Source organism: Microtus oregoni, unplaced genomic scaffold (assembly GCF_018167655.1).
Source record: "Microtus oregoni isolate MIOR12 unplaced genomic scaffold, Mior012 000015F_ref0000493, whole genome shotgun sequence".
NCBI classification, from domain to species: domain Eukaryota; kingdom Metazoa; phylum Chordata; class Mammalia; order Rodentia; family Cricetidae; genus Microtus; species Microtus oregoni.
In genome coordinates this window covers 45,083,788-45,109,078 of record NW_024543074.1, presented here as the reverse complement: position 1 = coordinate 45,109,078, position 25,291 = coordinate 45,083,788, and the positions used below count along the sequence as shown (strand labels likewise).

The window sequence follows — 25,291 nt, the reverse complement described above, 5'->3', positions numbered from 1 at the left end:
CTACTCTTCCCTCCCCCACCTAGCAGTTTTCCAAGCCAGAGTCCATGATCACATTTGTAGCCCGTCCTGAATAAGCACTGTGCAGAGACTCCCAAGGGCTTATGCTGTCACCCACTCTATGGGTGGCTTTAAAGAAATCACTTACTGTCTGGGGCCATTGTGGAAGTAGAGCCTACCTCAATATCACCCTGCTTGCCATCTCTGTCTAGTTCCACCCACCACCAAAACGAGCCCCGGTCTCCCTGAAGTCCCATCCTGAACCATCAAGTCCCGGGAATTAGCCTCATCCCACTAAGCCCAACTGTCATTGATCAGACTTGGAGCAGGCACTAGGGTATCAGGGAACTGTGAGGCCACTAAGCTCTCAGATCCTCTGTGGCAACTGGTAACTGGGACTTCTCTCAGGAGAAAGGGAGTGAGATGTCAGGAATGATGACATCCTAAGAGTCACCTTGATTGACCTCAAGGATCCAGAGTGAGGGACAAACTGTTTAAGGGCTGACTGGGCATCTTCAGCTTGCCCTGTGTTTGCCTTGACAGAGTGTCTGTGGGATTTTTATATTTGTGCATGTCTAAGTACTATCTCATTAGAATTTCCCTCAAGCTGAAATGTACCTTTGGAATTTCATATCTGTGTGTCTAGATCAAGTATCAGGGATTCTAGTTGGCAATTTAACTCAGTTGGTAGAGTGTTTACCTAGCAAGTGCAAAGTTCTGGGTTTGGTCCCCAGCGTCCCACAAACTGAGAAGGTAGAGTTAGGAGGATCAGGCGTTCAAGGGCATCCTTAACTATATAATAATGAGCTTGGGGCCAGCCTGGGCTACATGATACTCGACCTATTAAAAAAAAAAAGAAATGTATCTGGATTTCACCATGCTTAAGTGCTCCTACCTTATTATACCCCAATAGGAACAAACCCAGAGATTTGGGGATCATTCAGGAACTAGACATCTATGCAGCAGACAGGTAGTAGGGGACACTCCTAGCAGGGACTGGTTCAAGTAGAAAATGTGCTGTGCAGAGAATGTCACCATTTGACTCTGGCAAGTGATGACCAGAAACTGAAGGTGCTTTGACTATTCAACTGCAAAACACCTCTGCTTTCTGTTCCATCCCCTCAGATCCTCAGGCAGGCTGCAGAAGTACACTCGTCTGGATCACACAGGCCTTCCATCCAGTCCTATTTGTAAGAGGCCCAGGCACAGGGCTGGAGAGTTGGCTCAGTGGTTAAGAATGCTCCCAGCTCTTCCAGAGGATATAAGCTCCATTCTCAGCAACCATATCCAGTGGTTCACAACTACCTATAACTCCAGAGGATCTAGCGCCCTCTTCTGGCCTCCACAGCTATCTATACTCACATTCACATACCCTCACACAGATGCACGCGTGCGCACACACACACACACACACACACACACACAAATAAAAATAAATCTTAAAATTTAAAGAGTCTAAAGCAAAAGGAGAGAGCTGGGGCCTTCTCTCCTCTAAGAGGGGGGAACTCATGCACAGCAATGTGCATCTACTTCCTAGATGTCTCCTCTACTGGAGGAGGCTCTAAAATCTCCAGCTCCTTCATAAAGGATGTAGCAGGCCCCTGTGCTGAGGCCCCTGGGGACCTGGAAGGCTAAGCATGGGCTCATGGTGTGAATGGATTCAATAGCGAGATCCCAGCACCATGGGCATTCCTGGGCTCAGACTGTCTCCGAAAGGGGAAATGGACTGCTTGCCTACTATCTTGGCTTCTTCTCTCACTGCTGTGACAAACTGCCTGCTGAGAAAGTAGCTCGGGGGATGAAGGTTATATCTAGGCTCAGAGTTCTCTATTTCGGAGGGGAAGGCATGATTGTGGGGGTGTGAGGCAGCCGATCCCAGTCAGAAAACAGTAAGAGATGAATGGTGGGGCTCAGCTTACCTTCTCCTTTGTACTCAGGCTAGGACCCTGACCACAGGATGATTGTAGGCATGGTTAGGGTGGGTCTTCCCGCCTCAGGTCTTCTCTCTGATAGCATCCTTACGAGTGTGCCAAGACATGTCTCATCGTCAAGCTGACAATGAAGACGAACTATTAACATGGCCTGGAAAGCCTTCTGAAGAAGAGATTCATAAACCCACGCCCTAACTGTTGAGAGATTCAAGACTTCACTACTAGCCAAAGGAAGAGTCATTGATAAGGTGTGGAGAGTACGCGGGGAGCTGGATATCTTGTGATCAGTTTCCTCCTTCATTGTGTGACCTGCTGGGCAGCTGGGCTGGTCCTGTCGGGTGCTATATATAGCTCCTGGCACTCACGAAGGTAGTTGATGTGGCATGCAACACCCTCATGGGATCACCTCTAAAGTAGGTGCTATGATTATCTCCCAAGGATACAATGTAATGATCTGCTGACCCCAGAAAAAAGCAGGAAGTTTTCAAAGTGCTACAGGACTTAAACTTCTGTCAGCCTTAGACTGAATCAGTATGCATCTGTGTGGAAAGACAGGGAAATTAGGATGTCCTGAAACCATAATTACAGTAGTAACATTTACTGGATACCTCCATGTGTCTTCCCTATCTTACAGGCAAGGTCACTGGGACTCTGAGAACTGGGGTGACATACCCTTACATCAGACACACACATAGCTAATAGCTACAGCAAAACCTTGACAACACCTGGGCCAGTGCCTACCCAGCTATGATGCCATGAAACTGCCCTTAGAGATCCTGGATGTGAGGTATAGGGTAGACAGTTGTCAGGTCTTTGTTGCAGCTATCTGGACTGCACACTCTGGGGAAACAGAGGATAGGAGCCCTGCATCCCATGTCTCCAAGTCTGGTGCACAGCTTAGACCAGGTTGGAAGCAGCCATTGAAACAGATTCTGAGGACAGAGCACTAAGTGGCAGCCTCAGATCCAGCCATTGGCCTCAGCAGAACTGAGGTTGGTGGAACACACAGAGCTGGGTGTCGCCTGGTTCCCCAGAGGGCTCAGTGAGTTCTTGTGCTCAGTGACTCCTGATGGTGCATGGTTTCCAGGAAGAACTGGGTCACTGTAGGAATCTTGCAGATCTTTGAGGGCTATGGCTTGGTACTGAAGGAGGGAGCCCCTCTGCAGAAGACTAGAAGGCTAGGAAGGCCCTGGAGGTTCTCAGTGGGCTGAGTTGCTACAGGGTCTCCTGAGGAAGGAGAGGACATGGGTAGTGACATGAACCTATTCTTTTCACCATCCACCCCACACCTGAGGATATGAAAGATGGCCCTGAGCAGCTTGGGTGGAGTTTGACCAGTCACCTACTGTGCTGCTGGAGGTCTGCTTTGGTCCCTTCCTGGCCTGGCAGGAAGATGTTTGAGAAATACATGGGATAAAGGAGAGGCAGCCTTAGGGGAGGCTTTGGATTGATCTTAAGCCATAGTTAGTCATAGTTGGTAGACACTGATAATCAAAGCTACTGGCCATTTGCTGGGTCTCCAGCCCATCATACAGATATGGGGAAAAGATGATCATCCAAAATATAGGTTGCTTCTCTCTAGGGCCACGCTACTCCCAAGCTGTCTGGTTGCAGAGTTGGGATCCCATACACGGACTGGACTACCACCATCTTCTGAGACTCCCCGCTTCCATGACTGCCTTAACCCAGCTGCTTAAAGGAGCCCTTCCAGGAAGCTACACTACCTCACACAAATTATTAGTATAGCTTACCCATAGCCCAGGCTGCCAGAGATGAGGCCCAAATCCTGACATGATTTATAGCTCGCTGCAAAGCCCCTACATTGCTTTCATGGGAAGGAGCGAGAACTTCAGACATCCATGATTAATCCATTAAATTAAAAATACCTTCGACCTCCCCACAGTTCAGACAAGTAGTGATTCATCCCCAAAACACAATAATCATCTTCAAATCTGCTTATTACTCCAGCTTGGTACTTTTGTGACTTCTTACTTAAGAACATATTTATGCCGCCTAAACCTTGGCAATTGGAGATGATTCCCAAAGAAAATGGACCTTTGTGTTACAGATCCAAATGGGGCGTGGGCCAGTAATGGGAGTGGGTGTGTACACCTGCACGTGGAGGTCAGAGGTCAACTTCAGGATCATTCTTGCAGAGCCACCCACCTTGTTATTTTTGAGACAGAGTCTCTCACTGGCCTGGAACTCACCAAGTAGGCTAGGCTAGGCTAGGCTGGCTGGCCAGAGAACCCCCAGGGACGGCCTACCCTCCTCCCCTTAGTAATCCTGGCTTACTAGGATTCTAAGCACATACCACCACACCCAGCCTTTCTTATTGGGTTTTATGGATGGGACTCAGATCTTCATGCTGGCAAGGCAAGTACTCTCCCAACTAAGCTGTCTTCCCACCCCCTCGAGAAATCGTATGAAGGCTTTGCAAATCTAAAAGGAAATGTATTTGTCTAGGATCCCTTAGTTTCATCTTCTTAATATGCAAAAGATGGGGGGTAGGTCTTGGGAGATACATGGCCTGGGGACACAGGAGAAACAGTTGTTTCCTTCCCATGCTACTGAGAGCTGGCATCTTTGTCTGGCTCTGACAGGGACCCACATAGATGCCTCACAGGCCAGGGTTCTCCTCAGGACCTCTCTGTCCCAGCAGACTCTACAGAGCTGGCACTGGGTGTGGCCAAAGTGTGTGACTGTGGGGATCAGGGCTGGGTAGGTGTAGGCCAGGTGCTCACTCAGAGCCTGGGCCTCGCCCATTCGAGAACCTGTTAGGTTTTTATAGGCAGCCATTGAGTGCCCACCCAACTGACCTATGATTGTTTTAGTTCCTCATACTAGCTGCATCCCCAGAAAATGGTCAGATTTAAGCAAGATAGCTTCCTTGGAAAAGCTGCTTGGTGCCAGTATTGCAGCCCAGGATAGAACAGGAGCTGAGGAGACCAAGAGACCGCTGATCCTGCCACTACCCAGGTGCCCAGGATGGCCCACAAGGTCCATTTTCCCCGTCCGCCAAAGCTGATGACCTAACTGGGCATTGTCATTCAGCTCCACACCAGCTACTCCGGGAAAATGCTGAGGGGACCTGACCCACTAGCTGTGGAGGACCAAGGCAGCTAACTGGTCCCATGACCTCAAATCCCTGAATGCAACACATAGCTGCATGCCCTGCTTGCATAGACATACATAATATATATACATACACCAGAGCCCTGTGGTCCAGCCAGCCCTTCTCCGAACTTCATCTCTGCTATACCCCATAATGCTGGTTCCATCAGTGCCTCAGTTTCCCTCCCAGAGTTACCCGCTTGCCTTCCTGCCATGGACTTGTTCCATTTCCTGTTCCATGGTCTTCTCCCCACCCCCTTACTTACCATACACCCTCATCAATGCATTCAACAATCTCCTCACCCCCTTACTTAGTATACACCCCCCCCCATCAATGTGTTCAACCAATCAGCATGCTTTGGCTTGCCACATCCTCATGGGTGGCAATGAGCAAAAGTGCTAGGAAGAAATATCTAAAAAACAAACAAACAAAAAGGAATAAGGAGAATCAGAAGAAACACACATGGTTTACATAGGATGGCAGGACAAAGAAATGGAGAAGGTAGTGTTGATGAAAGGTGGTGGGAAGGTCAAAGGTAAACCCCAGTGCTCTGACAAGGGGAGTCTGCCCTTCTCTGAAACGATAGAGTTTGCTGTAAGGGCAAGGTCTGAGCTAGCGGGATGCATTTCAGAGGTGTCAAGTCCTTGAATGGGTTAGGCTAGCCAAGGAGACCTGCTCCATCTCCAGCATCCAAACCCTGGGGCTGTGAGGAAAAGCCAGCTGAGAGGGAGAAGCCTGTGGGAACCAGGAGGGATGCCTGGGGCCAGGTGGAGACAGCGCCCTACAGAAATGACTCAACTGCCAGATGCAGTACAGCCACCGGGGCAACGATGAGGGCGAGGGTGGCTGGGTCAGGACAGGCATGCATGTGGAAGCCACCATGACCCAGAGAAGAGCAATTCCCACAGGGTGACAGTTTCATGTGGCTGGAACTGGCTGAAGGAAGACTGAGGGATGAAGGAGGAGAAAAGCGGGTGAGGTAGGGAAAAGGGTCAGAGGGGAAAAAAGCCTCTGTTCTGGGGTGCTTTAGAATTACTTTGCTTTCTTTAATGGAGGAGAGAATGAACAGATTGTAGGAGCTGAAGGGGGAAGGTCCTGAGGGAGGGACGTTAGAGGCGCATTCTGGAAGAGGAGGGGTGAGATCTAGGGCTTGAGCTAAGCAGAGCAAAACAGGACAGCAGTCTCAAAACCCCGCACTGTTGTGTGGAAGGGAACAAGAACGACCAGGAAGTGAGAGGGTCATTGCTTGGGGAGCCTTGGGGAAAGGAAGGAAAGGCTTTAACACAGGCCCATAGTCCCAGCTATTCAGGAACTGAGGCAGGAGGATCACAAGTTAAAGACCTGCCTGGGCTATGGAGTACAGTCAAGGGCAAGCTGGGTAGCAGTGAGACCCTATCCACCCTCCCCAAAAGAAGACAGCTGAGGCCATAGGTCAGCGGTACAGCACTTGCTTGGCATGTGTGCATCACACATGCACAGAATTAATTCCAACTAATTAAGTAGGGGGCTAAGTACAGGTTGCCCCTAGGAAGCTGCAAGAGAAGCGGTGTCCTCAGGAGAAAGCCAGGTCTCCAGGGGAGAGGGACAAACAGATAAAGGAACCTCACTGCAGACTTGGTAGGTGAGAATACAAATTCCAGGTGGCAGAGGGAAGACGTAAGAGGGAGGGACAACATGACATGATGTCATTACAGGGGACAAAGGACACGAAAAGAGCCTGGTGAACCCCACTCAGGTTTGAAGCAAGCTGGGGAGAAAGGAGCATTAGATGTGGGGGCAGCAAGTCCCCTCTTCAGTCCGTCTCAGGCTCTCCTCAGGGAAACCTCCAGACCATCAGAGGGCATGTGTGTGTGTGTGTGTCCCGTCGGTCCCCCTCCCCCTCCCTCACCCCCACCCCCATGCCCGCCTATGGAGAACCAGTGCCTTGAATTTAGGCACGTATTTCTGTTGAGTGACTCATCCTACGCCCTTGACTTTGAGTCAGGCGTCCTTTTGTTCTAGAACACTGTCACCTATTTTAGTTTAAATCGAGTCCCCAAATTGGTCTGGAAAAGCTCTCATCTCGGAGCAGGGCGCGCAGGCACGGGGTGGGGGGGTGGGGGGGTGTGGTCCGACAGACAATACCTGCCCAAGTGTGAAAACGTCTCAGTCTGCCCACGCATTCCTGTCAGAGAGCAGAGCAGAGGCCAAGGGCAGTCTCCAGGGCTGGTACCGACCACCGCAGGAACCAGTCCCCGGTTTCTCACGTCTCCAGTTCCCTGGACAAATTCTGCTCCAATAAACAGCAGGTACCGCAGACATCTGGAGGGCAAGTCTCCCCCGGAGGAAGAAGAGAGTGAAGCCTGCTAGGATCTGTTCCCCAAGGCTCCTCAAGGAGTGACCCCTCACATTTGCAAAGTTGTTCAGCCATCCTTTGCACACAGAAAGCCCCACTACTCAGCAAGGGACCAGAGTTCTTAGCACTGTGGGCATAAAGCCCGACACCTGGCTGGTGTTCCAGAGCTGTCAGCTGCCCAATAAGGGATTGACAGAGGCTTGTGAAATCAATCAAGGTCCTTAGTCAGGTGCTAGGCTCAACGAGGAGGAGCCCCTCAGCCCACCCCCCAATCAATGGTCTGATGCTCTGTGATATCTTGGTTTAGCAAAATGACAAGGAACAATGTCATTTCTCAGATTCCTCGGCCATGCATTGAATTTTTTTCCTTACTAGATAAACTCAGAATTATTTTGTCAAGCCCCAGTGGGCTGGTTTTAATTGAAATTAGATTCAGTCCCTGGGTTAATTTGTCAGATCTTGTTTGTGACAATGGGAAATCTTCCTAATCAATGACTTCCCTCAATTTGTTACTTTCTTATACTGTCAGTGGTTTTATCATGTGGGTCCAGTCTGTTGTCTGTCTGGTCTGCACTGATCTCTGAGTAAACCATTCACTTTGTCTGCTTGGGTACTAGCTCTCTATTGTATTCATGTAATCGTTATCTTTTTTTTGGTTTGTGTCCCAGAGTACAGCTACCTAAAACATCATTGTTCTCTATTATATGGTGACAATCTTAAATGTCCTCTAAGAGAGGGAAGAGATGGCTTAGCAGGTAGGTAAGAGTATTTATCTAAGGACCAAGGTTCAAGGACCCACAGCGTGTGGCTCACAACATCCTATAATTCCAGTTCCCAGTGACCTGACGCCCTCTTCTGGTATCTGAGGGTACTACATGCACATAGCACACGTACAGACAAGCAGACATACATTTAAATAAATATAAATTTAAATCTTTTTCATTTTAAAATGCCCCCATGGGTATTTTAAGCATTTGATGCTCTGTTTATGGCATTATTTTGAAGGCTGGAGAGCCCTTAGGAGATGGGTCTCAGCTAGTGGAAATAGGTTCAAGGCTTTGACATTGATCCTCACCTTTGAGGGACCAAAGAGCCTCAGTTGCACCAGAGAGCCCTCCCACCGCCATGCCTCCCCACTAAGGTAAGTGGAGATTCCTTAAGTTATCTCTGCTGGGTGTTTGGTCACAGGGGCTGGAAACAGCCTCATCCTTTAATATGGCCGTCTCTGTGTGTTGTTGCTTCCTTGACCACACCAGCAAGCTTCAAAGTTAATGTTGCTTCCTTTACTTTCTCCTTTTTCTTTTTCCTGAAAGGAATTGTGCTCTGTTCCTTCTTTTTATGTACATACTCATTGTAGGAAGAAAATATCATTATGTTCCTATTTTACTGAGATTCACATACTAAGAAATGGAGTTTGGGTCTTTTTCAAAGGCTCTTTTGGTGCCTAGTAAGAAAATCAAATGATTTTTCTTTTTGGTCACCTTTACAGGCACTGAGACAAACTGTACTCAGAGTAAGCTCTGCTAATTTTTATGTGTGTGTGTGTCTGCATGTTCGTATGTGAGCACAGGGGTGCACATGCCTCAGCACATGTGTAGAGGTCAGAGGACAACCTCGGGTTTTCTTCCTTACAGTCCATCTTGCCTCTTGTTCACTGATGCTGCCCCATGAACATCTGGGGATTCTCCTGTCTCTGCCTCCCACCTTGCCTTAGGAAAGCAGGATTCCAGATGCATGCTACCGAGTCCAGCTTTCCTACATGGATCTTTGGAACCTGAACCCAGGTCCTCACACTTGCACAGCACAGGCTCTGTCCACTGAGACATCTCTCTAGGCATCCCTGAAATGCCTAGACTTCAGCAGTTCACAGTGTGTTTATGATTCCGATTTACACAGGATTGTCGTGGTTTAAATGAGAACAGCCCCCATAGGCTCAGATATTTGATTACTGGGTCCCAGTTGGTAGAACTGTTTGGGAAGGACGTGAAGTATGGCCTTGTGGGAAGGGGTGTGTCACTTGGGGATGGGTTTTGAGATTTCAAAAAGACCACACCATTCTCAGCACTCTTTCCCTCTGCCTCCAACTCTTGGGTAAGATATAAACTCCAAGGCCACGCCTACCTGCCTGCTGCCAAGCTCCCCACCATGGTCATAGACTCACTGTAAGCCTTAAATAAACTCTTTGTTCTGTAAGTTGCCTTGGTCATGGTTCTCATCACAGCAATAGAAAAGTAATTAAAATAAGGACCAGGTGAGATAAACTCAAGGCTTATTCATACATACACATACACACACATATATGAGCCAATTCTACAGCCCCTAAAGGTTCCTTTTAAATGATCCATTTCCTTGAGGTTTTTGTCTTTATTGCCTACAATACTGCATCTTCACATTCTCAAACCCCTTGGTATTCTTTCTCTAGTTCTTTATTGATCAAGCTTTCTCTTCTTACAACCAGGCAGAGCAAAGACTTCTTCATTGGTCTTCCCTTGGCTTTTGAGTTGAGTCCTCCATTTCACTTCTACTTTCTCTGGGTTTGCCTGCGGTTGCCGGGCAGGCTGCTGTGCTCACTGATGATGCCCTGGACAGTCCTCAACCAGAACCCTGGTTCTCTCTAGAGACTTCTCAAACCACCCATCAGCCTCAGTACTCTGGGCCTCTGAGCTCCATCTCAGTGCTCTAAGGCTATAGGCTCCGTACTCAAGTTCTGTGCACTCCACTTAGACCCCATTCCTCCTTCCCTCCCTCCCTCCCTCCCTCCCTCCCTCCCTCCCTCCCTCCCTCTCTGCCCACTGGAAGGTGTGAGGAAGGTTTGTTCTTTCCTATATGAACCAGGTGTGTCAGATAAAAGAGGCTCACGCCCATGCTCTTAAAACTAATCCTCACCCACATATCTCAACTGGCCCCACTAACCTCTTCCATCCTTGCTGGCTTGATCTGCTAGTCCAGAGAAAATTCTCTCATCTCAAATACCAGGAGTCCTACTTTTAATGGACAAAGGAGATTCCAGATAGTAGTAAGAAAACAGTTATCCACTTCAAGAGGAATACATCCCCCACTTTCCAAGAGGTGTGTGATTTAATACTCAAGTCAGCTTGCATATGCTCTCAAACCTTGGCTTTAAAGTATGTAGAGTAAAATGTATAAACATAAGCCCTCACTAAGGTGGGAAATGATAATGCTTTTATGTCCAGGAGCGGGACTCTCCCTCACCAGGCTCCACATCTCCAAGAGCCTTTGCCCTCAGCCTGCCCTTGTCAGAAGGGCCAATCCACTGTGGAGTGTGCCAGAGTCTTACCCACCCGCGAACGCTCCTCTAGCCAGTGGGTTGGGTTGCGTGCCCAAGCTGAAACTGGACTACCAGGGCCAGAGCTGAGTCGCTCCATGACCAAGGAGCACACGTCCTTCTTTCACGAAGGTTCCAGGGCTTAGAGAGTGAAGAAATAAAAATGACCCACTGGAAAATCGATGGGCTTCCCCACAGACGTGATGTAATTAGCAGCCCTGCCAGTCAGTGCCTAGAAGTGCTTCGTGAAGCATTTCCTGCAAGAAATTAAGGCCCCGTCCAGTGGCTTTCCGATAACAGGAATAATACATCTGAATTTCATTCATTCAGAGATGAATTTCAGTGGCTGTTGCTCTTTATGTGCAGCAGCTGAACAGCTTTAAATATTTGGATGTCTTCCTGATCATATTTAGAACAAGAGTGGAAGCCATGAATTACAGGGTACCACACCAGATGTGTTTATTGCCCGTGATCCATTTTACAGCCTTGTCCCTTGACGCTTGCGATGCTAAAGACATCACTGTAAGCTGGTTCAGAGACCTCCAGAGGTGCCTCTCAGGTTCACCCTCTGGAGCAGGGGTCTCGGGGTTTGGCCAGGGGTGGATTTTCTCTCACCAATACCGTTCTCACCCACAGTGCCACCAGTCATCCGCGTCTATCCAGAGACCCAGGCGCAAGAGCCTGGAGTGGCGGCCAGCCTGCGATGCCATGCTGAGGGCATTCCCATGCCCAGAATCATTTGGCTGAAAAATGGCATGGATGTCTCAGCCCAGATGTCCAAACAGCTCTCCCTCTTGGGTAAGAACTGCACATGAATCCCAGGACAGGAAATGAGAGGTAAGATCATGGCTGAGCCTGGCGCATTAAGAGGAAACAGAGGTCCCCTGATGACTGGCACACAGGTCTCGTGGACATCTGAAAGGCTGTTGGCCAGATTCCAGGGCACCCTCTGTATTTTAGCAGTGCCAGCCTGTCCTGAGCCCAGTCCCAAGAATGATGGCTGCCCCAGGCCACACCCAAAGACTGTGTATTTAGCCTGACATTCTTCAGAGATCCTGAGAAGGTGGTGGGGAGGGCACATGAAAGGATGTTCCCCTGAGAGCACCACCCTGAGCCACTGTCCCTTCTACAGCCAATGGAACTGAACTCCACATTGGCAGCGTTCGCTATGAAGACACGGGGGCATATACGTGCATTGCCAAGAATGAAGTGGGCGTGGATGAAGATATCTCCTCCCTCTTCATTGAGGACTCAGCTAGGAAGACCTGTGAGTCCACTCTTGGCTCAGACCCTCGCTGAGCTGTTTGGGAGTGTTACGGGGACAAGGGGAGGTGCATTAACTCTCAGGGCCATAGTCACCAACTGGAAATCTCTGAAGCTGGGACAAATCTATTTCCTCTGTGCACAAAGCTAGTTACAGATGGTGACCTTCTCAGGCAACCTAGACAGCTCTGGAAATATAAATGATTGGAGTCTCTGGTCAGGATACAGAGCCCAAGGCCACAAGGAGGCCCAGATAGCCCAGCTGTGCCCCCTGCCTCCTATGTGATAAATGACTGGACACTTGGTCCCAAAATCCTTCATGCCACCAGGTGCTCCATCCCAGTGGTCCCCTCTCATCTGTGGTTTTTCTTCCTTTGATCCAGAAATGAACCCTTAAGGTTTTTTATGTGTGCTTTGGTGCACAGGTTCCCAGAAGCCAGAAGAGGGGGCCAGATTCCTTGAAGCTGAAGTTACAGGTGGTTATAACCCCCTGATGTGGGATGCTGGGAACTGGACTCTGGTCCTCTGGAGGAGCGGCATATGCTCTTAACCACTAGGCCATTTCTCCAGCCCCTTTAGTCGCTTTTCATCACAGTGTGTTGTACTTATCCTATTGTATGAATAGCTAATCTTGTGCTGCCTGATTTATAAATTGAGCTTTATCATAAGCACACGTGCACAGGAGGAAACAAGCATGAATGGGCTTTAGCACTGTCTGGTACGGGGCTACTGGAGGGTACAGAGCTAGGAGCGGCCCCTGCTCTAGGAATCATACCCTCCTCATGGGTCAAGTGTACTCCTCGTCGCCACTGCTCCCCAGGGGGTTCTGCAGGCAGAATTCATGCCATGGGTGTCATTCAGTTCCTTTCCCGCAGCCAGACTCCAAACTAAGCCTTTGTCATTGAAACAATATTCTTCCTTCAAGTGTCCTGACTGAAAATCAACTTTCCTGGAAGTGACCTAGGAAGTCAGGGAGAGATGCTATGCTATGCACTCCTTATTGTCCACAGAGTCAGGAAGTGGGGATTAGCTGCTGGGACCCTGGGACCGAGTTTTAAAGATTTGTTTAGAAAGCAAAAGCATCCTGAGGCCCAGAAGTATCCACCTGGGTCTTCCTCGTAGACTGATATCGTTGGTCCAGGGTCGTGAACTGATACTGTTGCTGGGCCGTTGAGAGATGCAGAGTCTTTCAGTGATGAGTTGGTACAAGAATGTCCCTCAATGGACTGAACCAAGAAATCCCAGCAGCAAAGGTCTGACATTGTCCTTTTGCTTTCTCTTCCGGCTGTCATGCTGCTGCTCTCCAAATTCTTGGCTGCTACAGTAGCAAACATCTTGTGGCGGGAAGAAGGTACTGAGTGTGATTGTCTTGGGTCGTGTGTGCTTGGTTCCACAGTGGGCTACCTTTCCCTTCCCCATCAACCTTGCAGAGCCTTTGCGCTGGTAGGGGAGGGGGGTCATAGTCAAACTCACATGGCACACACGTGGGCAGATCCAGTCCAGTTTCCTGAGCATGGGGCACTGAGTCTGACATAGTACATGTGAGGGGCGGGTGCCAACAGCAGGGTTGCTGGCTGTGACCCTTGGTACACTGTCTGGCTGCCATGTGCACTCAGCTTGTGCCCTGTGCCTTTTAAGCAATGGTTCACTACTAGGCTGAGGTTACTGCAGAGGGACTCGGGTTTGCACAGTGGATTGCTATGCATTTTAGGTACCTAAGTCACATTAAAGCCACCTTAGAATATAGGACTGGTGGGGGGCTATATTCGGATTAAATGAAGCATTGCTCAAACCCCATCTCACCTTGGTGGCTGTATGCTATGCCCTTCTCTGCTGATATTCAAATCTTAGAGGGGGGAAATACAGAAGCCAAGAGGAAGGGCCCACAAACCTCAGGGCACCCTCAAATCATAATCAGAGAAAGATGAGACCAAACAGCAGCAGCAAAGGAAGCTGGGAGCCCTTTGGAGCCCCATAGCAGAAACTAGATTTCAACAGAACCTTCGGGGGGGGGGGGGACGGATCAGGAGGCTGGGTCTCCTGCGAGGTCGATTGTGTGTTGAATGAGTATTGACGCTCACATTCCCACACACTGAGAGCACTGCACTCAGCCAGAAATGTAGCTGTGTCTACAAGCCCCATGTGGGCTACATTAAGCTGTCAATCTTACGTTGGCTCTTCTGGTGATTGACTTTCAAAGCAGCCCCAGGAGGCTGTGCCCAGACTTGCTGTTTCAGTCCAAGATTTCCAGGTAGGCCATTCATGACAGAGGTGTTTTGGCAAGGTGCCTCAGACAGAGATGCTGTGGGGTAGCAATGAGGCACATGCACGTAGATAGCCTCCTAGAATCCTGGAGGGACACCCAGGATTGACTCCTGAGATTGCTGTCAGGCGCTCCCCAGGCTGGACATCTTTCAAGGATGGGGTTCCAGATGCATAGCAGCAGGGATACTGGGTACTGCAGATCTGTAGTGGGCTACAATAGTTCCCAGACTTGGGGACACTTTTTTTTTTTGCTCTTTATTTTATTTTTTTTTATTTTTTTTTCCGTTTATTTATTTATTAAAGATTTCTGTCTCTTCCCCGCCACCGCCTCAAATTTCCCTCCCCCTCCCCCAATCAAGTTCCCCTCCCTTGTCAGCCCATAGAGCTATCAGGGTTCCCTGCCCTGTAGGAAGTCCAAGGACCACCCACCTCCATCCAGGTCTAGTAAGGGAGCATCCAAACTGCCTAGACTCCCCCAAAGCCAGTACGTGCAGTAGGATCAAAAACCCATTGCCATTGTTCTTGAGTTCTCAGTAGTCCTCATTGTCCGCTATGTTCAGCGAGTCCGGTTTTATCCCAGGTTTTTTCAGACCCAGGCCAGCTGGCCTTGGTGAGTTCCCGATAGAACATCCCCATTGTCTCAGTGTGTGGGTGCACCCCTCACGGTCCTGAGTTCCATGCTCATACTCTCTCTCCTTCTGCTCCTGATTTGGACCTTGAGATTTCTGTTGGGGACACTTCTTTACGTCATCCCAACTACCATCAAGAAGTGTTGTGGATGGACTGTCTCCCCTTCCCCACCTGGATAGTGTGTTATGTCTTCTTGCCACACTGCTGTGCCTCATGTGACCCTACCAGTGGCTAGAAGTCCATGACCACAAGTGTTCACCCTTCCCAGGCCTCAGCGTGGGAAACGTGTTCTATGTCTTCTCCGACGACGGCATCGCTGTCATCCACCCTGTGGACTGTGAGGTCCAGAGACGCCTGAAGCCTGCGGAGAAGATCTTCATGAGTTATGTGAGTTTCTACGGCTGAGGCAGCTTCCGCATCATGCAAATCTTTTTTTTTTTTTTTTAATGTTTGTAATCCCAGCCTGGGGAAACAGAGGCAAGCAGATTGTCAGATTCATGGGCTAGCTAGCCTAACCTATTTGATAAACTCTAAGACACTGAGAAAACCTATCTCAAAAATAGTAATAGAAGAATAAGGTGGAAAGCCTTGGGGGATGACATGGCCTCCACAGGCATTGTGCAAACTTGTTCATATATGAACACACACACACACAAACACGCATGCACAAATCTGGGAGTGGTAAATGTCCAGACAGTACATAAAGCTGTAGGTCTCAATGAGATAAACAAGGGAATGGGCTTCAGAGAAGAAATCCAGGAATGGACCCTGGGCCATTCCACACAGAGAGATCCGCAAACTGAGCCCACGATGATGTAGCGTTGACCTTGGTGAGGAAGGTGAGGGACGAGTGATAATTAGTGAAATGGCAGGGCTTGCCTGCCATTTTTTGTGTATGAATCCCAAGGAGTTTGGAAAGAGAGAAAAAGGGATCCAGGCGGGTTAAGGGAGAGGGACCCCAGAGATGTTGGAGGGGGGGCAGAAGAACAGATACATGGCTGTCTGTCTCCTTACAGGAAGAAATCTGTCCTCACAGAGAAGGAGATGCCACCCAGCCTTGCCAGTGGGCATCTGCAGTCAACGTCAGGAACCGGTACATCTACGTGGCCCAGCCAGCACTGAACAGAGTTCTTGTAGTTGATGTTCAAGCCCAGAAAGTCTTACAGGTAATAGCTCTTGGAAGAAGTGGGAAAGACTTGGAAACCCAGAGCCACCCCTGCTGTGTGCACACTCCCCAGCTCCTGTGAGAAGGGCTTAGCCTGGAAAGAGACTCCTGTGTAACCGTCTATCAAATATAGATTACTATGTGCCCAGCACTATTGTAAATGCAAAAAAAAAAAATAGCCATGAATGATTGCACTAGAGTCCCTGGTGCACGATTTTAGTCAGGGAGGCAGAACGCAAAGCCAAGTTTCAGGGCGCCGTAGGAGCGGTGGAAAGCCAGGGTTAATGTGACAACAGGACTGTAAGACTATTGTCTTACCGCTGAACAGAAGCCGAGATCTGAATGCCACCTAGGACCCAGACCATGGAGCCATTGTGCAGTGATGAGGGCCAGAGTGGAGACAGTGAGCTTAGAGATAAACAGAAGCTAGTCCCTGAAGGGTCCTGGGGGCCAGCTGGGCTGTAGAATAAGATCAAGGCAGAAGAGAAAGTCATGAAAAGGTTTCTGAGCATCAATACAACTGCTACTTTAAGAACAGCAAGAAGACAGAGCAGGGATGGGTGGAACTTGTTCCAGACACAAGATGGTGGCAGTAGCAGAAGACCATGATGAGAAAATACCAGACTCACTTTGTTGTTTTTAGGTCTGTGTGTATGTATGTGAGTACCAGCTGCTCTATTGCTGGAGTTACAGGCAGTCACGAGCCTACTGCAGTACTGGGAACCTAGCTTCACTCTTCTGGAAAAGCAGCAAGCACTCTTAGCTCCTGAGCCATCTCTCCAGCCCTCCTAAAATTCTTTCTGATAGTTAACTGTAAAGCTTGAGAGGGGACGAAGACAAAAGAAAAAAAGCATTATGTGGGTCTTTCATTAGCTTGAGCATAGAATGATTACATCATTTATAACATTTGATAGGTTAAATAATGGCCCTCAGAACATTCCATCCCAGAAAACAGAATGCTCCCTTATATAACAAAGGGGACAGTATAGGTATGGCTAAGGATTTTTCAAGTCAGGAAATCCTGAAGGATTCAGGTGGACCCCAACTGCAATCACAGGTATTTGTGTAAGGGGGTGGCAGAGGAAAATTTGACCACAGATGAAGTCATGGATGCAAGGATTGAAGCAAGATGCATTTCAAGGTAGAGAGCAGAGCGTGGAGCAGATGGGGGGGAGATAAAATACAAAATGGTGTCAGATGTTTAAGCAGCTATGTCAAGTAAACAGGTCTAAGGTCAAAAGAAAGATGGAGGCTGGAGCTGTCAACTTGAGCATCATTGCCCTATGGCCTGATTAAATCTAGAAAACTGGTTGAGATCACCCAGTGTATCCAGACAGGAAAGAGATCAACACAGGCAGCTGTACAGAGGGATTTCTCTTCCTACACATATCATAGTACACGATTGTAGTGGACTCCAGTGCACACAGATGAGGACACCAGCCTTAACCAAGAAAATATTCCTCCACTAGGTACAACAAGGCAATTCGGGGGACAGTAGGTAGATTACTGTCTTTTGAATACTTTTTTCAGTAAAACAGAAGGAAGATTATCACCAGGGCTGGATGTTTGAGGAGAAAGGTGAAAACTAAGTGTGAGGTTGGATTGACCAGGCACGGGTGCAGGGAATGCTGGGCAATAGTGATTACCCACTGAAGGACTGCGACTGGAAACTTAACCTGAAATCAACCAGCAGAGTGGTCTCTGCCCTGCCCTGTGAAATATGTGTTAAGAACATTTGATATAGCCAGCGCTGTGGTTTGTCCTGGTATATGCAACAGGTTTTCAGTTTGATTCCCATGAACAGAAAACACACTGAGTAATTTTTATCTTTTCGAGTATACTAAAGCTTATTTTAAAACAGAGCTCATGATAAACTTTGATAAATGTTTTGTGTTTACAAGAGCATGTATTCTGGTGTTAGATGAGCTATTTAATATGTGTCAGTTTTGTCAAGTTGATTCATTGTGCTGTTCAGATTGCCTTTCTCAGGTGATTCGTTTTGTCTGTCTGGTCTATCAACTGCTGAGGTGTGTTTTCAAAATCCACTGTGGCTGTAGAGTTATCTGCTTCTAAGAGTTCTATCCATTCTTACTTTGTCTCTGGTAATGCTGTGAATCTGTTTTATTTTTTAAAAAATAATGTTAGGATAGCTAAATCATATATATATTGGTTTTTCAAAACAGGGTTTCTCTGTATAACAGACCTGGCTTCCTGTAACTTGCTTTGCATACCAGGCTGGCCTCGAACTCACTGAGATCCCCCTGCCTCTGCCTCCCAAGTGTTGGGATTAAAGGTGTGCACCACCACTGCAAGGCTGCTAAATCATATTTTAATTACCATTCTCATGCTACAATTTTCCATCCTTTTACTTTGCAACCTTTCTATGCCTTATATTTAAGATCTTCTTTCATAGTGTCTAAGTTTTTATCTAGCTTAACAATCTTAGTCTTTTACTTAAAATAGTTGAACCATTTATATTTAATATAATTTGTATAGTTGAGTGTTCCTATCATGTTTCTTACCTTATTTAAACTGTTTATGTTGCTTGATTTTGGCTTTGCCAAAGAGTTTAATCCTGTTTTTTTTCCCCTCTATTTATTGAAGAGGTACGCATTAGTATCATGGAGACTACAACACACATCCTTACACTGATACTATCACATGCAAAGTGTTACTTCGTGTCTTGGCTTCCTTTCTTGCTTCTGTGCTAACATATCCTGACAAAAACATGTAAGGGAGAAAGAGTATAGTTCTGATTACAGTCCATTATTACAAGGAATCAGGTAGGAAGCTGATGTCCCCAATCATGTTACACTGATGGTTAAGAGCAGAGAACAGGGCTGGAGAGATGACTCAGCAATTAAGAGCACTGGCTACGCTACCAGAGAACCTAGGTTCAATTCGTAGTACTGACATGGAAGCTCACCACAGTCTATGATTCAAGCAAGCTCCAGGAGACACATGCAGCAAAACACCTATGCACATAAAATAAAGATAATTTAAAAAAAAAAGTTTAAAAAGAGCAGAAAACAGTGAATTAGTAAAGGCATGCTTGTGCTTAGCTCACTTTATCCACTCTTAATCCAGAATCCCCTGCCTGGAGAATGGTGCTACTCACAGTGGGAGGGACATCCCGCTTTCCATATCATAATCAAGATAATCTGACATAGGCATGCCCAGCTGCCCCTCTCCCAAACGATTCTAACTGACATCAAATATAAAGTGTAGAAGGACTTTCCTTTGGGTCACCAGCTCCCAAATAAAGATACAAAGACTTATTAATTATTAAAGCTTGACCTTAGCTTAAATTTGTCCCACTAGGTCTTATACTTTAACCCATATTTTTAAGTCTATGTTCTACAACATGGCTTTTACCTCCCTCCCATTCTGTGTGTCTGACTTGTTTTACATTTCCATAGCATCTCCTGTGGGTCTCGATCATCCTCTTCCTCTCTCTGCCAGGAAGTCCCTCCTATCTTTCCTGCCTAGCTATATAAGTTGTTCAGTTTTTATTACACCAATCACAGCAATACTTCTTCACAGTGTACAAATATCCTACAGCAATAAAGGTTAACACTAACCATCACACTTCATTTCCTCAACAATGGTAAAATACTAACTCCTTTAACCTTCTTGCTGCCTTTTGTATTCTTATATATTGTTATTGTGTATAAATATATATACATACATTTATCCAGGCAATCACTGATATTTACCCAAATATTTACTTTCTAGTCCACTTTATTACTGAGGTGGGTGGTAGTTGTTCTGACAACATGTCACTCCATAGCCCAGGCTAGCCTTAAACTCACAATCCTCCTGCCTCAGCCTCCAAAGTGCTGGAATGAGACCATTTTTATTAGTTCTTCTGCTGGCAACAGATCTCAGTTTTGTTTGACGTGAAAATATTTTCTCTTTATTTCTGAATAATTCTAGCTGACAGTTACTTTCCTTCAGCTTTTTAAGATGCCGTCCATATCTTCCCCTGTTGCTGAACCAACTGTATTTTCCCTCTCTCCTTCTCCGAGTTCCTCTCTGGTTAGTACTCTAACTGCAATGTTTCTCATATGGAGATCTTTGTATTTATTCTAATTAGAGGTCTCCAGAGGCTCTTGAGTTTGTGGACTGAACATTTAACAGATGGGAAAATTCTCAGCAATTATGTCTTTAAATATTCTGCTGTCCCGTGCTCACTTTCTTCCTGAGGAACCTGTCTTTAAAATGTTTGCCTTTCCATGTACCCACATCTTCTCCTCTTTCAGTCTTGTAAGCCCTACAGTGTGTCTTTCAGTTTGCTAATCATTGCTAATCAGATAATTATAATATAATAATTGCTAATCAGAAATTCATTTTTAGCTTCAAATTTTCTATTTAATTCCCAAATTCTTTTTTGGTGTTGTTTGTGGTTTTGGTTTTTTGAGACAGGGTTTCTCTGTGTAACAGCTCTGGCTGTCCTGGAACTTGCTTTGTAGACCAGACGAACCTCAAACTCACAGAGACCAGCCTGCCTTCAGAGTGCTAGGATTAAAGTCATGTGCCACCACCCCAACCCATCCCTGGCTGCAAATAAATTCTTAATTGTCTTCTTGTGGCCCTTCACATTATGATTTTGAATACTAAAAAGACATCTGCCTCTTGAAATGCCTAGCGATTTTTTTTAATCCAAACGTTCTACGTATTTTTAAGTTGGAAAGTGTTTAAATGGCTGTCATCCATTGGAAAGGATTTCCCCTTTCATCTGCTAGGCAGAAAGAGGAGCAAGTTGGTCATTTAAAATTTCTCTAGGGCCAAGTCTGCTCAGTCCATCCCCTAATCCTGGGGCTTTTAACTCAGGCTCTTGCTCCTGCCAGACTCCAGCAGCTCAGCATAGCGAGACTATGGAAAATCCCATGCTGAGTTTAATCAATGTCTGGCTTAGTCTTCAGCTCCCTCTCCCACAGCACTGAGTAAGAGCATGAAATCTCACAGGAAGGGATGGGAAGGGAAGGCAATGGCTACTGTCTAACACCTAGGAAATTCTGATGATGAGTGGAATGAGTGGAGAGAGATCTTTAACGAGAAAGTTGAAGGACTGGAAGGTGGCTCAGCCGTTAACTTCCTCAGATGATAGCATTACTGTGGCACGAAAACCTCCAAGTAGAATTACAGCAGCGCTAGGTGCCTGAGCCTTTGGTAAATGTACCAGCTACTTGTCTTGTTGCTGTGACCAAATGCCTGACACAAAGCAGCTGAAGGGAGAGGGTCCAGTCTGTCCCAGCAGCAAGCATCTCCAGTGGGAAGTAGCTGGCCATCTTGAGTCCACAATCAAGAAGGCGAGAGATGGATGCTGGTTCTCAGAACACCTTCTCCTGCTTCCCTTTCCAGTCAGCCTTGAGCCCAGGCTGTGGAAGGCGCAGCCCATACCCTCCTCTCCAGAACATGCTCACAAGTGTAGCTTGAGGTGTGTCTCCCGGGGGATTTCCAAAGCCAGTCCAGATGAGAGTGAACACTGACCACTACAATAAGCGGAAGCGGGGAGACATGCAGGGCTCACAGGAGGCTACATCACCCTTGAGGGTCAGTCAAAGCTAGTAATTAGGACTCTCCTTGGGACTCAGGTAGGTGTTATCAGAAGCGAGACTCTAGGGACAGTGGGGATAGAAGAGGGAACACATTTCAGCAGCGGGGAGTGAAATCACAAGTTCAGTTCTGCACATGTAGGTGAGATCCTCAACAGAGAAGACCTGAGACATAGCAGCTCTTGGTCAGGAGGAAGTGGAGAAGCCAGGGAGGCCAATGGAGTATCTCTAAAAGGCAGTTGTGAACACATAACGTCCTGCAATGCTAAGAGGAGGGTCATGATGTGACGAATGAACTTTAGAGGAAGTCTGGGACACCTCACCACAGGGATGGGAGCAGAAAATGAGAAGCGGGTAGGGGGCTCAAAAGACAACTATTTAGCAAAGTTTGTGTGGACAAAGATGGTCATTTTCCCCCATGGACTAACAAGGCTAGAATATGGATGAAAGTGAAATTTCAGAAATTATGTTGATGAGGTATAAGCTATAATGGTGAAGGAAGTGGAGGAAAAGTCATTGAAACCATGGAGAAAGGGATTTGGGGACACGTGCTGGCTAGTTTTATATCAGCTCGACACAAACTATAGCCATCTGAGAGGAGGAGGCCTCAGCTGAGAGAATGTCTCCATGAGATGGTGCTGTAGGCAAGCTGCCTATCAGTTATTAATTGGTGATCAATGGGGGAATTCCCAGTGCATCATGGGTGGGGACACACCTGAGCTGTTTGTCCTAGGTTCTATAAGAAAGCAGGCTGAGCAAGTCATGAGGAGCAAGCCAGTAAGCAGCACCCCTCCATGGCCTCTGCATCAGCGCCTGCCTTCAGGCTCCTGCCTTGTTTGAGCTTCTGTCCTGACTTTCTTCTATGATGAACAGTGATATCGAAGCATAAGCCAAGTCAGCCCTTTCCTTCCCCAAGTTGCTTTGGTCATGGTGTTCCATCACAGCAACAGTAACCCTAAGATAGGGCTCACCCATATGGATTTGAAGGCATCAAATTTGGTGGCCAATTGGGCAGAAAAGATGGCGGAGAACCTATGTCTGACTCTTCACTGAGCATGGGGGTTATGAAAAGAGCTGGTGGTTTGCAGTCCATTATTAAAAATCATTAAAGATTTCTGTAGCATAAAAGCTGCACTGTGGGGCTGGAGAGATGGCTCAGCGGTGGAGAGGACTTGTTGATCTTGCACAGGAGTTGAGCTTAGTTCCCACCACCCACATTAGGTGACCCACAACCACCTGTAACTCCAGTTCTGGGGTCCAAAGCCTTCTTTCTGACCTCCTCAAGCATCTGAACTCACATGCAACATACACATAATTTTTTAAAAGATCTACATTCTAAAAGGAAAAGAGCATTCTTGTGCCAGGGCCTTGGGAGAAGCTATGGCCTCAGCAAGTAGCAGACTTTCAGCTGCTGCCATTTAAAAAGGGAGCGTGTACCTGCTTGATGCCATAGTCTTGAATCCAGAGTCTTCAACTGCTGGATGTGCGACAAAGAGGCTGCACAGGGTGGGACAAAGGACAGAGGTGGGTAGCAACTCAGATGATCCTGGGAAAGGACCAACCCACCAGAATCCGGATGGATGCTGAGGGTCCAAGAGGCCCCTAAGGCTCTAGGAAGACTAAAAAGAGTCCCCAGGGCTGGCTCTTGAGTGGAAGTCTTAGAGCCTCTGTGCTCAGTCTCTTCCCGAGTTGTCCCTAGGATACTTTAGGTGAGATATAAGCAAGAAACTAAGTTTTTCAAAGAGACAACTCATTGAGTCGCATGTCCTCTGAGGACAAAGCCCATGGGATGATTTCTACACTAGGTTTCCAAGCAGGATAATGGGCAAGGGTTCGAGGCCAGCTTCCCTAGTGAGATAACCACATACGTGAACGTCCAGAATGAGCATCGTGTCAGCCTCAGCAATAACCAACTTGTCACTATTTCTTTTCAAGTCCATAGGTGTGGACCCTCTGCCAGCTAAGCTGTCCTACGACAAGTCACATGACCAAGTGTGGGTCCTGAGCTGGGGGGACGTGCACAAGTCCCAGCCAAGCCTGCAGGTACGTGGAGTATGTTGAAGCTGACACGCAGCCTCTAGCAGGATTCTGTTGCAATAAAACCATTGTCCTGTGCTCCCCTGGGTGGCCATCTATCCAAACTGTTTCCACAAAGGCTTGAGAAGGAAGCAGGAAACAGTATGAGTAAGCTTTACCTGCCCATCTAAGAAACTTTCAGTTGAGAAACTGTCTAGAGCAGAGTGGCCCATAGGCATGCCCATGGGTGAATAGTCTTAATTGTTAAATTGAAGTAGAGGATCCAGTCCACTGTGGGAGGCACCATTCCCTATACAGGTGGTTCTAGGCTGTGTAAGAAGGCTAGCCAAGTATGAGCATGTACCCAAACCAGCAAGCAGCGGCCTCCAGGCTCCTGCTTAAGTTCTAGCCTTGACTTCCCTCAAAGAGGAACTATGACTCAGAAGTATGAGCCAAATAAACCTTTTCCTTCTTAAATTTCTTTAAGTCCGAATATTTTATTATACCACTAGAAGGAAGCCAGAAACCACCTCCAAGCAATGTTCCCATTAGGCAATTCACAGGGCATCTTCAACCAGGACTGCAGCTGAAAAGAATGTAAAATGAATCAAATTCTAATTTCATGACAACCCAGTCCCTACCCAGCTATATCACACCTGCTTCTCCTGACTCAGTAGCTCTTAGGGACAGATAGGATGTCTCTAGAGTCCAGACAGCGAAGAGGAGGACAGGATTTTCTTCTCCTTTGAATGAGCAGACCATCTAGACAGCAGTGCTAAGCCATAAATGTGGGTTTTTTCCACTTGTTCTCTGTTGTTACAACACAATGCCTGAAGCTGGGTGTTGTAAAAAGGAAAAGATATATCTTCTCTCACGGTTTTATCTGAGACCAAGCAGCCCTATCTGGTCAGCTTCTGGCAAGAGGGGCAGCAATGCCACCCGCCATCATGGTGGACATGAAAAGGGAAGCAGATGGGTGAAGAAGGGGTACACGTGCCAGCGGGTGAAGAGAGGGGCACGATGCTCCCATTCTTGTGAAAACTCACCCATTCTAGGGGGCTGCATTAATATCTTCAGGAGAAGAGATATCTGTGAACCAATAGAGCCCAAGAAGGTCCCACCGCCTCTCAACGTCACAGCATTGGCGGCCATGGCACAACATGAGTTCGGTGGAGACACACTCTATTGAAACTATAGTTCTAACCAATAAACAGGGGCAGCAGCCTGCATGCTTAAACTCACAGACTATGTGCTCACAGTGTGCTAGGCCACAGAGAGTTAAGTCATCTGCCCATGGTCCTGGCCCACTCAGCATGGCTCTGAAGCCCCTACACTGTACCTCCTGCCTCCTGAAAAGAGGCTAGGCTCTGCTGATCTGTAGAAATCCTCCCACACCAGCTAGGGAGGTTTGACACTACCTGGCTCTGCCTCTCTCCCCAGGGATCCACTAAGCCCTATGAAAAAGTCACTTGATGGTCAACTCTGTTCTCCTAAAAAGCAGTACACAGAACCATCTGCATACAGGGAGGAGTTAACGCATTGCATGCCCATGAATGATTTGGGCCACTAGGGTTGACTGTCTTTAGAACCCACAGAAGTACATGGAGACAGCTCAGCCCTGTTCTCCTCCCAGGCTTTGCTGGACCCAAGGGGGAAGTTCCAGTGAACCTGACAATGCAAAGAGCTTACCAAAGGTCCTGGGAGCCAAAATAAAGGTTGCTGAGAACAGA

General features: G+C 47.4%; 1 protein-coding gene across 1 annotated transcript in view; it reads left to right on the top strand.

Moving 5' to 3' along the window:
• Positions 1–25,291, top strand: part of Fstl4 (follistatin like 4) — a 435,031-nt gene that overhangs the window by 395,778 nt on the left and 13,962 nt on the right. Inside the window, exons 9-14 of the mRNA XM_041664845.1 lie at positions 11,301–11,462; positions 11,797–11,931; positions 13,252–13,278; positions 15,091–15,209; positions 15,839–15,988; positions 23,481–23,588. Coding sequence (XP_041520779.1) covers positions 11,301–11,462; positions 11,797–11,931; positions 13,252–13,278; positions 15,091–15,209; positions 15,839–15,988; positions 23,481–23,588 — 701 coding nt within the window. The remainder of the gene's footprint in view (positions 1–11,300; positions 11,463–11,796; positions 11,932–13,251; positions 13,279–15,090; positions 15,210–15,838; positions 15,989–23,480; positions 23,589–25,291) is intronic.